General features: G+C 41.1%; 1 protein-coding gene across 3 annotated transcripts in view; it reads left to right on the top strand.

The window, feature by feature from the left end:
* The window catches only part of NR3C2 (nuclear receptor subfamily 3 group C member 2), a 293,715-nt gene that overhangs the window by 197,940 nt on the left and 82,606 nt on the right, over positions 1–13,169 (top strand). For all 3 annotated transcript variants that reach the window (XM_036311917.1, XM_036311916.1, XM_036311918.1), the window contains one exon: positions 10,221–10,337. In XM_036311917.1, the coding sequence (XP_036167810.1) occupies positions 10,221–10,337 (117 nt within the window). The remainder of the gene's footprint in view (positions 1–10,220; positions 10,338–13,169) is intronic.

Below are 13,169 nucleotides of genomic sequence, written 5' to 3'. Positions count from 1 at the left end.
CAAATGGTCAAATGTACAAGGTTAAAATGTGTAAGAACAAAGTTTTCTTAGAAAGCTGGAATTAGATCTTTATGTGCATGTTAGGATTGCAGGATGACTTTGGAGTGACTTGCCCAGTGAGCAGGGGCTTTTGTGAGACCTGGGTTCAAATTTTTGTGTCACCATTGGCTGTAGGAAGCACCATGGACAGCTGCTCATTTCCTTGGCCAGACCAGGATGGTAATAGTACCTCTCAAAAAGGTCATCATAAACGTTAAATATGATCATAATATAACTTTCCCAGCCTAGGAGCTTACAGTGTAGTCTATACTTAATACATGTCAGTCCTCTTCACTTCCATGTCATGCTGTGTCACATTCCCAGGGCTGCTCTGGACAACTTATGATCTGGTCCCTCATCCACCCCTCCCTTCTCATTCTCAGCTGACAGCTTGTCCTACTTCATACAATGATTTCCCACAGTTTCTCTCTCCTCCTCCCTCTCTCATCTGATTCCAATCTTCAACTCCAGGTTCTAGTGTACACAGACTTACATCTTGTACCACTTTTCCCTCATGAGTACAAGAATTTTGATTCAAACATACTAATATTGCGAATCATTTCTATTGGGAATAATTGGACAAAGGGGACTGGCCTGTTTAGAATGTTAAAAAAGAAAATATTTTCTCTGCTTTGGCAAGCTAAGTAGGTAACTCCAAGCCTGCCATTTTTATCTCAAGCATACCCATTATCTGCTTCTTTGAGGTACTGATGGGGCCTCAAAGAGGCAGAAGTCAACAACTTTGTTACAAAATCGAAAAGGTGTGAAATATGACCAAGGAGGACCAGAAAGAAATACGTGGTTTTACCTGTTGTCACTTGGATAATGAGTGGATGTTGAAGCAATTAAGATATGGAAAGAACACATTTGGGGCTAGGGAGTAGCAGAAAGGAGGTTGATGGATGGGAAATTGTCCCTCCTAGCCACCTGCTTCCGAAAAAGTCATCTGAGTTCCGAGCATGATTCCAGGATATCTTCCTCTGAGCTGCCAGAGTGAACTTCCTGGAACACCAGTTAGCCCTGGAACGGTTTCCCCGTTGCCTAACACTCATGTCCAGACTACAGAGCATGGCATAGCAGGTCCTCACAGTCTTACTTGTACTGCCTCTACATACACTCCCTGTGCTCCAGGCGCACCGAGCTCACGCATCTCTAAATAGATGATACCCTTTGACAACATTCCTTCTGTAGTTTGTTCTTTCTCTAGTAAGAAAACTCCTCTGACTCCCTTTCCATCAACAACCACCCCTCAAGAAGCTGGCCGGACGTTGTTTCTTCTAGGAAGATCTTTCTGACTGCCGAGGCGATCCTGTCCTCTCCCGTGTCCCTGCCGCAGGCTGCCCCTTGTGCTGTTCTTGCCCTGGGGTTCGAGCTGCATAGACCCCCTGTCTCCCACACTAGACCACGCACGGCCATGACGGATAGGAATTGGTCTCATTCATGTCTAACTCATGTGCTGATCACAGTAACTGGCATGTAATAGCCACTTAATAATAATTTGTTGAATTAATTAGTAAAAGAACAGACAGATTGCACTGATAGGGCCAAACTTAGCAAACAGAATATATTTATTGTAGTTAAAGAAAAAAAGTGTCCCAGATACAGGGACACTGACAACAGTGGTTGCCTTTAGGGAGGGGAACTGGGTGGCTAGGGGATCAAGGAGGGAGAGAGAATCTCTTTAATATATGCCCCCTAGTACCTGAACTAGGCTAATTTCATATGTGTGTGTATGTGTGAGCAAAAGTCCTCATATCAAATGGTTTCACAGTATTTTTCTAGCAGAGATGCAGATTGTCGCTAGACGTATATGATGCAGTCGTCCTCTGCCACCAGTGCAGCTCTTATCTGGGCTGAGAGCTGCTGGGTCCTTGGACACCAGACTGTGCCTGAGGTGGCAAATAAGGCCCACTGAGCTGTGTGGAGACCTTCAACTCGTAATAAACAGTGTGAGTTCAGTGGCTGAACAAGAGTCCCTGTGTCTGTCTGCGCCTCGTTTCCTCTTTTGAGATCTCGGTGGATTTGCCGGTTGGGCAAAAATGAATGAAATGTGATAATTAAGGACCCAACACACAGACACTTTCAATTCCGCAGGGCTGTGTACGTGTCTGCTTCGAGGCCTGGGGTTTAGAAGTAAGTACATTTTGGATCGGGAGGAAAGTGGTGGCGGAGGGGGTATATGAGGCTGCCATCCATGCATATTTCAGCTGAGGCTTAGCTTGTAGGTTTGCCTCATTTCATGCAGTTTCCTCTCCCATGTGTCCCAGTGGTTAGTGGTATTTCAGTGTCTGAGTAACTCAGCAGCCTAAATGTTTTACTGCAAAGATTCTTAAGGATACTTTTTAAATCTGTGTGGAGTTGTAGAAAGAGTCGGTGCTGTAATGAAACCACTCCAAGTACGCATCCCAGCCACTCTGGCCACTGATGGAACCTGCATGTGCCCTCATTGACAAAACAGGGATGATATGACCTATCTTACATGGTCCACCCCCAAATGATTTTTAAATTAAAGATTAAATTCTATGATTGGTAAAACACCTGTCACATAACAGGAATTCAACAAATGTTACTTCCCTACCCACTGCCCTGAATAACTTACTAGTTTATCTAGATAACAGATGTTTTTGCATAGTGAAGTGCAACTCTGTTAAATTCCTACTATTGAATGCGTGTGGGACGCGAGTCACTCCTCCTGAAAAAATGTTCCTTGTTCCTTGCTGATAACTTGCTTGTCTTTTCTTATTCACATCCTAATCAATGTTTCTCAAGGTTAAAAGCTTACAGCAAGCACTTGGCTTTTGTCATATAATATTTTCTTTTATTATCTTTCACTAAAATATGCAGAGCACCTAAAGCTTAACTTCTATGATAATCAGAAGTTACATATTTTCGTAAATAAAAGACGAACACCTTTCCCAGTGAGAAGAATGTTTATCTGGGAACTTTGTGCTTACCCACATGGGAAGACCTCTTGAAACACCACACGGGAAAAATTAAAATCTTAGAATCCTGAAAGCAGAACTACAAAAGATCTGTGTTTCAAGGTGGCAAAGGCAACCTATACTTACTTCTCCCGTGAGTTTCCCCCTGGCACTTGAAAGCATGTTAATCCAGGCTCACTCATAAACCCCAGCAGCAGGGGAGCCCTGCTCATATGGGTTTATTACGGGCAGACTGGACTGGTTCAAACCAAGCAAAGGAAGTTAATTATTTTAGCTTGCTCTGACAATGAATAACCAGTTCTTGTTGGACACCCTCTTACTCACCCTGCAACATTATAAGATGGGGTGGGGGAAGGGAAAATCACCCATCAGAATCTGCAGTGCAGGAATTTGCTGGGACTGCCCTAATCTGTTTCCCAGGTTGTTCGAACTGGTTCAAGAGCAGTTAAACAAGGTTATGTAAGTGACATGTGATGTAGCCCAAAATAGTGACTGCAAACACAGGCTGCTGTTGCTGGGCAGTTGTCAACTGCTTGAAGAAAAAAAAAAATCCTCTAGCAGGACAACAAATGGATCTTTAAAAATGAAAGAGGGATTTAAACAAGTTAATTTGGAGAGCAATTTGGTGACATTGCCTTTCTGAAAATGAGTGCATTTTTGAAGAAGGAAACTTACATTGTGCATAAAGTCTGTTATTCTTGAGTGTCCATCAGGGGAAGTTAAGTGAAGAGGACTCTTCAAAAGTTTGGTTTCCTGCTAAAGTGCAGAATCCCCATGTTTTCATGAAAAGTAACAACAACAAAACCGTCAGGCTTGCTAATGGCTTTGGGCATATAACACATTATTGAACAATATATCATTCAGGAAATGATAAACATTCAACTGTTTTCTAAGTTATTATCTCTTTTAGTTAAATTCTCTTATAGATTCATGCTCGACTAATACAAAAATAGGTGATAGTGGGTGGAAATGATAAATAATAGCCACCAATAATAGGGGTTGTGATTTATGTTAGAACCGGACAGAATTTTAGAGCTCACACAGTATGTCCCCTCATTCTACATACAGGACTCTCCATACTTATAATGATGGAAAACAGAAATGAATATTAATTCACAAAGAGTACAGTTTGTGGTTTGTTTTCTGTTATTATGCTAGAGGCTATTTTTTGTTTGTCCCTGGATGTGAGTATTCTTGCGTATGTTTGGGGAATCTGCAGCAGTACAAGCTGAGTAATTAAGGAACAGAAAGGCCACTATGTTAGATCTGATTCAGGAGAATGGCTTGGTCTCACCAAGCTTATTCCTTCCTATGCATTTCAATCAAGTAAGGTCAGTTCAAATGAACTTATCAAGAATCTAGCACAAATTCTTGCCCTATATTCTAAGGTGCTCTTTATCCCATGGGAAGTAGGATCCTCAACACGAAAAATCAGAAAGCAATGTCAGAGTTCAAACATGGGATACAGACAAAAGGCACCAGAAAGATATTCATGCATCTTTATGGCCTGAAGAAGGCGATTCTCTTATTTGTAAAATAAAGATTTTGGGTTAAATGTGAAAAATAAAATTACATGTCACATAATATGGTAAGCATGAAAATAATGTTTTAAAGGAAAACAAGATTCTGAAATTTCTTGATAGCTTGTTTTTTTTTAAAGGAAAACAACAACAGAAAAGAGTTTGAAATAAGTGTTAACTATCACAGTTCTGTTCCCACAGTGACCACCCCCTCAGGGTTCCCTGCCTTTCCACAGTTGCAGACCTGGGGCATCAGGAATCAGGGAGAGACATTCCAGGAAGGGGGCAGAGGAACCACAGGATCCTTGTTTCTGGATCCAGTCTTGGGAACTTGCTTGGTATTTGTCCCCATTGTGGAGTGGCAGGGGCTCTGGTGCTGTGGGCTCTCTCTTCATCTCTAAGGCACCTGTGAAATATCACCACACCTCCCCACCAGATTCTGAACAAACTGAGAGGTAAAACATGGCAGTGGCTGGTATACGACAAAATATCAACTTTCGGGTGGGGAACTAAGTTAAAGGACATGGCTGAGTGGTCAGAGCAAGATAGGTAGGGGCCTGCTACCTAAGCTCTAGAATTAGATACAGGTAGAGGCTCCTCAAGACTGGAGGCTGCATCTGCCCCCAGGGGAATCCTCCTCCTCCAGGAAGAGGGGACCAAGGAGGCAATCAGGTCAGATTTATTCTTCTCAGACTTACTCAGCAAGGCCGTGTGAGGAAAGGGAGTGGGGGGCGGAGAGGGTGCCTGGAATATGGTATCCCTCTGAGGAGGAAACATCATGGGGTGGGGGACAGAAGTGGTCCCCTCTAGAAGCACAATCTGAGGCCCCAGGCACAGTTTCTTCAGAGAGATGGGAAAGGACCTGGGGTGCTAGACAGGGGCAACGTCAATTCTTATTCTCTCCAGTTAGCCAACCCTTCCCCCCCTCCCCCCTCCCGCCGATATAAAAAGGGCTGTGCTCCCAAAGTGTCTTGGTAAGTCAAAACGTAGAATTTGAGGCATTCCAATTAGTCTAGAATCACTTTAATCTCCTGCCTGGTTAATGCCTGCTCCTTTCTTTAAAGATTCTAAAAGTTGTTTGTAGGTGTTCATCATAGTTTTAAGGCTTCTAGAACCTGGTTCTTTCCATATGTAATTTTACCTGAAAATTTGAGCATTTTACTTGATGAAAGGGGCTACCCTCATTATCAGCCATGCTTATGACTTAGTTCCCAAGTGAGATAAAAGAGGAGAGCAGATTTTTCCACATAGAGTTAGGGGTGCAGAACATTGCTGTGGAATTGAAGGACGTGTGCATATCTCTATATGTCACTGAATATGAAATTAGCGGAGCCAGAGAAAGGCAGGGACAGGACTCCTTCCTGAGGTCAAACATAAAGAGGTATTGGGAAGATGTGCTCAGTGCTGCCTCAACCTCGGGCTGACCTTCAGCTGGGCAAGGGACTGCTGGCAGCTCCCAGCACTGCCCGTCCTCAGCTATAGGATGTCTCTGAGTATGGTGCAAGGGATGCAGGACTGACCTGTATGTCTGTATATGTGAATAGAGATACAGCTATGCAAAGTGACCAATCATTGGAGTTTTTCCATTCTGTGAAAAATAAGGCCTGGCTCAGTGGTTGAGCATCCACCCATGAACCCAGAAGTCACAGTTTGATTCCCGGGCAAGGGCACATGCCTGGGTTGCGGGTTCAATCCCCAGTGGGGGGTGTACAGGAGACAACCCATCAATGATTCTCTCTCATCATTGATGTTTCTCTCTCTCCCACTCCTTTCCTCTCTCTGAAATCAAAATATATGTTAAAAAAAAGTAAGCCACAGAATTCATTATCTTTCACACCAATAAAAATAAAGATAAAATATCAGTAATAAAAGCACCAGTAAAAATAATGATGCAGCATTACTGTATCCGATGCCTCTGATCCAAGCTTTGCTTACGTTTGCTGCACTAGCCATGCGGTTGGCTAAGAATATGATCCAGTTACTCCCCCACCCCTAAGTCCAAAAACTCACAACCTATTTATCAGTGTAAATACACTAATACTCAAGAATCTGTACAAAAAGTTGGAAACTAAATAAATCAAAAACTTATAGGGGAAATACAAATGTCCCACAATTTTCAAGTTGATTATAATTAGTTTCTCTCATAAAAACTTAGAGAAAGTTCTAACTAGCTGGTAGCAAGCACTGTAATGGATTCTCCAAAGGAAAAAAGTGCACCTATCCACAACATGGAGAGAAATCACAGCTTAAAGTAAATGGGCTATGATTTGAAGATTCCAAAATATTCATTTAAAATGAAACTTTTGTACAGAAGTGCTGAGTACCCATTGATGGGCACTCTGACCCTCTGCTGGGCACCATGAAGAATCTGTCTGTAAGGTAATGGAGAAAGGAGAGATGTGGTACAAACAGCATACTGCCTGGCAGATAGTTGCTAGTGAATAATGCTGAAAGAAGGAACGCATGGTTACCGATAAGTTAAATACATGTATGACATACAGAATTACATGTTCATGCAGTATGTTGCGTGTAGACACAAACCCATCCAAGGCCTTCTGGCTTTTAAGAGGCTCACAAAAGATCCATGTATACAAATCATTTCTGCCTCATCTCCAGTAGCATACCTTTCAGTCCCTTCTCCACATACACATCAAGGAAAAGAGCTCTGAGGATTTATTTGCAAAGAAGCAGCAGAGGGTTCTGGGAAAGGCAGGGACAGCTTAATCCAGGGTCAGAAAGCCAAGCAGGACCCTCTCTTTACATCTCAGTTTCTAGCTGGTATTTTCCTTCTGCATGAATAACTTCCTTTTTCATTTCTTATAATGTGATTCTGCTCGCAACAGGTTTTCTTAGCTTTATCCTAAAATGTCTTTATTTCTCCTTCATTTTGATAAAGTTTTCATTGGTTATTCTGAGTTGACAGTCTTTAAAGATATTATATGTTATCTTCTAGCTTTATTTGTTTAAATCAGTTATTACTCTTATTCTTGTTCCCTTTTGTGTAATTTTTTTGGTTTTGCTTTGACTGCTTTTAAGTCTTAAATTTTTTTTTTAGAAATTTTACTATTTTCTGTCATAGTGGGTTGTTTTAGGTTTTTTTTGTTTGTGGTATTCTTTTGGTATTTATCTTTTGGGGCATTTGCTAAGCTTTCTGGATTTTCAAGTGGTGGTTTTATTCAAATGTGGAAATCTTCACATATTTTTTCTCACCTGTTCTCTCATTTCCTTTTGGGACTCCAACCACACATACTTTAAATTACTTAATGCCATTCCACAGTTACAGTTTTTACCTCTTGATTTCCTTTGTGTAATTATCTGCACCTCATCATATTCACTTAGAGCCTTCATTTTTTAAATAAGTCATTAGATTACTGTAATGGTGGGGTTTCATTTCTTCACTTTGATAGATTTCCCTATGCTGTTGCTAGCATTTTATTATTATTACTAATATTTGCCATTGTGTTACTGAGAATGTGCTCTGGATTAAATTATTTTAATTGCATTAAGGACTGCACATTGTTTTTATTGAGTATAATTCTCAACCAAGGGAGTGTGATGGCACTAGGCTGAAGGGAGTGCTTTGAGCCTGTTCACTCCCTGGACTCCTGTCTGCATGTTTGCAGGGACCCTGGCCTCAGTCCTCAGACCCTTCTCTTCCCAGTTTTGCCCACTCTCCCTATGATCTCATCCAATCTCATGGCTTATTCAGGGGTGGGGAACGACCATGGGCCATATGAAGCCTGCAAAATAATCATTTGGTCTGGCCCTGCAAAGGCATTAAGGGTGAGTTAATTAAATGTTTGACCAAATATAGCAGGCTAATTTTTAAGTTGATAATTTTGCATGGTCCGAGAATGATGTGATACATATCCACATGACCTTTGGCAGAAAAAAGGTTCCCCACCCCTGGCTTAAAATAATGGCCACAAGCTGATTCCATCTCCAGCCCAGACCTCTCCCTAACTCCAGACCTGTGTATTTCGCTGCCAATTTGACACCTGTACTTAGATAGATACCTCTCAGGCCTCTCAAACTTGACAGTTACCTGTAAATCACATGCTCCTCCTGTGTTCTGCATCTTGATTTGTGGCATTTCTATTTTTTTAATTGTTCAGCCCAAGCATGTTTTTTTTAAATATATTTTATTGATTTTTTACAGAGAGGAAGGGAGAGAGATAGAGAGTTAGAAACATCGATGAGAGAGAAACATCAATCAGCTGCCTCCTGCACATCTCCTACTGGGGATATGCCCGCAACCCAGGTACATGCCCTTGACCGGAATCGAACCTGGGACCTTTCAGTCCGCAGGCCGACGCTCTATCCACTGAGCCAAACCGGTTTCGGCAGCCCAAGCATCTTAATGCCTCTAACTATGCTTTTCTGATCCACAAATCCTAGTAGCTGTTGCGTTTCAAATGCATCTAGACCCTGACCACTTCTCACCACGGTCATTGCTACCCCACTGACCCACCCTTGGATTCCAACCTCCTCCCCTGCTCCCTTCCCTAGCCCATTGCAGTCAGTGCTCAAAACAGCAGCCAGCAGATCCTGTCAAATTTAAACCACATCAGGTCATTTCCCTGCTCAGAGCCCTTCCCGTCTCACTCAGGGTAAAAGTCAAAGTCAAATGTGACCTATAAGGCCCTACATGAGCGGACTTACCTTAGCTCTTTCTCCTCGTCTCCTCTTGTTTCCACTCAATCGTTCTCCTCTTTCCCACTTGGCTATTGCTTAAACATGCCAAGCAGCCTCCCCGCCCCTGCCCCCACCTCATTTGCTTTTCCCACTGCCTGGTATATCCATACAGCACCTTCATTTCCTTCAGACCTTTCATTTAAAATCACCTTCTAGTGAGCCCCGCCCCGCCGCATGCACTGTTTCTAAAATGCCAACATCCCCCGTGCCCTCCCAAGCCTGCATTGTGTTATATACCCCTTCCCTTCTTTTATTCCCTAGAGTGGATTGCTGTACATTTGTGTATTTTACCTAATTACCTCATCTGTTGTCTATCTCCCCACAATTGAGTGAAAGTTAATGAGATCAGGGATATCTGTCTTATTAATTATTGTATCCCTAGTGTTTCTAATAGTACCTGGTACCTACTGGATGTTTTGTAGATATTTTTTTGAATAAATAAATGAGTGATAGAGCTAGGCTACAAGTTTACCTGTTGCCAGTAGATGCCACTCTCTAAACATATTCCCACATGTGAATGTTTTTCCAGTTTCGTCAGCAGAATGGAAGTTAAACATGTGCAATAATTACTGTATAATTTGAAAGTTTTCTGGTTGAAATCACATTTGTAAACTGTTTGTAGGCATGGCAGATTAAACAGCTGTGGCAGGACCTTCATTCAGATCAGTGTTGTTGTGATCCCTGCATATAATTTGCACATCTGAAAGCTGCATGTAGCTATCAAAATATTTAAACAATGGGGGAGAGCAGCTCTCCTTATATGAATGAGGACCTTTTGGAAATAAACAAATGTTGTGTTAATCTGATCATCTGTAATCCAAAATCTCATCTGTGTTCAGCTGACCATCCCTGTGCCTGTATTACCCATAAATCCTGTTTCTCTTCTGCTTCTTTGAAAAGGAGATTTCAAGGAAGGAAAAGGGAAACTTTATATTCTGAGTATGCTGAGTATGCATGTTAGTAATTTATATCAGTATAATAATCTTTGTTTTAATAGTTGCTTTTTAAATTTTATTTTATGCAGGGCAACACAACTATTTATGTGCTGGAAGAAATGATTGCATCATTGATAAGATTCGACGGAAGAATTGTCCTGCCTGCAGACTTCAGAAATGTCTTCAAGCCGGAATGAATTTGGGAGGTAAGTTTTGTGGTTTTTAGTTCAGGAAAAATTGTTACTTTGTAATATAATACCACTAGGCTCTATGTACTCCCAAAATTTAAGATGAACTGACATAGAGCAAAGATTTCCAAAACTCTAACAAGTTCTGTATTCATGCTAAAACATTTTTGGAGAAAAGTATGTCTTAACAGGAGTTAAAAAGAAGCATGTCATGTGGCGTTGGTTCCAGTGATGTTTTCACACCTGAGTTTGCCGAGGTTTCAAGAACAGAGCACATAACCAAACAAAAATGAATGACACTTCCTAAGTATTGTAGCTAACAGTTTCTGTTACCACATCTGCTTTAAATAATGCACACATGTGATAACATTAACCATATAGAAATACGTTCCTAACTCCTGGAGTAAATGTAATAAAGGAACACTTATATGAGCAAAACTTTAAACTGTTATAGGAGCTCACCAAACAGAGGTGGGGAGGAAGTAAAAGACGAACCAAACACAGAAGTACACACATTCATGGATGTTATTCAGCAGAGGACTCAACCTCCTAATGGCATCAGTTTTCCCTAAATTAATTTATGAATCTAACACAATCCTAGCAGAAATACCAGTTGATGATTCTGAGTTTCTAAAGGACAGCCAGAAAAATTCTGGAAAAGAAAAATAACAAGGGCAACCAGCTCTCCCAAATGGTTAAACATATGATACTGCTACAGTAATTAAATAGGCTGTGTATTTGTTTACTGATTGTCAACAAAAAGTCAAGAAATAGATTCAAATAATATGAGAATTTTGTGTATAATAAAGTTGGCATTTCAGATCAGTGGGGAGAGGTTAGATTATTCAACAGAAGTTATTGTGACAACTGGGAAGCCATCTGGAAAACAAAGTTGAATCCAAACTCTTACTATCCACCAAAATAAATTCTGGGTATTTCAAAGATTTAAACTTTGAAATATAACTACAGAATTACCAAAAGAAAACATGGTTTTAAAAATATATATATTCTCCAAGTAGAGAAGACCTTTCTAAGTATTTAATAAACGGAGAAGCTATAAAAGAAAAGAACCGAAGAAATCACCACTAATTGCCAAGTCAAATATTACTGCAAATAGTGGCTGGTCCAGAGAGGCCCAGGCCAGTTAAGAGGCAGAATGCCTGCTTGGGAACCCTTGTTCGGCCACTTTCTAACCATGTAACCTCAGGCAAGTTACCAAGTTTCTGTTCATCTATCACTTGCATCGATCACAATCAGTGGTGTGATGGGTGATGGTAATGCTCATTGCAATTTCTATAGCACTTTCATACATTATGTGGAAGACAGTATTTCCCCATGTTTTGGTGATGGTAAACCTCATGTGCTTAGGGAAGTTAAGTGACTTGCCCAAAGATGCCCAGCCAGTAAAGTGATGAAGCTGGATGGTGGATCTGTGGGCTCCTGGTCTGATGTTTCTGGTATACCACACAGCTCCCTTGTTCTAATAATCCAAATCATCGCAGGTGTGGCACAAAAGATCGCCTTCTGGAGCAGGTGAGTGGGGATCAGGAGAGATTAATACTTTACCATCTGAATGGCACAATTGTATAGCCACTGGTTGTAAAAGGAATTCTAAATCAAGTTTGTCAAGTCCAACATCAGAGGTCTGGTAGGATGTGACACGGCATTCATGTGATCTGTTGTTGGTTTCTGTACATGTGGGATATGTCTGGTTGGTTTTAGTAAACTATTTTGATAGAGAGAAAGCTTGCTTTGAATCTTGAGATCATTGAAAGTAGTGAGTCAAAACGGACAGAGTGGAAATTAATATTTATGAAAGTAGTATTTTATTTATGGTCAAGTTATAATTTAACCACTTCTGGTTCATGGATTAAATAATTAACTTTTACTAATTATCCAGTTGCAGTAACACACGTTGTAATTTTCTTTTTCCTTTACCACTTATTCTGAAGCCTCTCTTTCAGTTTCCAGTTAGGCCAAAAGAAATGCTAGCCATTTTATTATATTTTTTTAAAAGGTAATGCAAAGTTTAACCTTTTAATGCAAAGTGATTTTTAAAATAAAAAATAAAAATGTGAATTAAAACCTTTTCAGACATGTTCCAGTATCACCCCTGCTTTCCCAGCAAAGCAGAGCTGACCATTCCCTTCTCATCCAGCCCTCTCCCTGCCACCTCTGGGGGATAAGGCAGATGACCACCCACTGTAATACTGGGGAGGCATTTTCTGTTAGTGAATGATCCTGACTCCCAGAGCAGAATTAGCCAAACCCTTCTAAAGACTTCACAGGTCCCAAACACTTTAAAATGCTATTTTCCCTATCCTGTCAGCTGGTTACAGCGTAATCCTGCCCATGCTTCCAAAGCAGGCTTCCTTTAGAAAGTGGAGGCAGGGGAAAGAGTGATAGGTTTGTATTCCTCAGAAAATAAAGCCATAAATGTGCCTCTTCCCTTTTGTCTAGATCCACTCCCTTCCTCCCACAAATACTCTTCTTTTCTTTAAAAATCCTGCTGAGCTTTAGGCCGCATACAAAGGAAAATATAGCAGGAGATGTGAGCATGTCAACAGAGAAATGGAAAGGAAAATAGCAGCTTTTCTGGCCCCAAGCTGGGCCTGCCATTCTTAGTATAGCCCCTATTAGGAGATCTAAAAAAAGGTCCTGGTTCTGTATGCAGGAGCATTAACCTCCTTCTCCAAAGGAAGGAGTCACTTTACTGTTACATGCCAGTATCCTGAAGAGCATGATCTAGTCATGTCTTTTAAAGATTCTCCTAAAAAATATAAAGCACAGCCTAAAAGCTAAGTGGCCCTCAGATCAAAAATTGGTCCTTTGGTGTGTTTCTGGCTTGTC

The sequence above is a fragment of the Myotis myotis genome, unplaced genomic scaffold (assembly GCF_014108235.1).
Source record: "Myotis myotis isolate mMyoMyo1 unplaced genomic scaffold, mMyoMyo1.p scaffold_m19_p_6, whole genome shotgun sequence".
Lineage (NCBI taxonomy): Eukaryota > Metazoa > Chordata > Mammalia > Chiroptera > Vespertilionidae > Myotis > Myotis myotis.
Note: the sequence above shows the minus strand (reverse complement) of the source record. Positions and strands in the feature narration are given on the sequence as shown.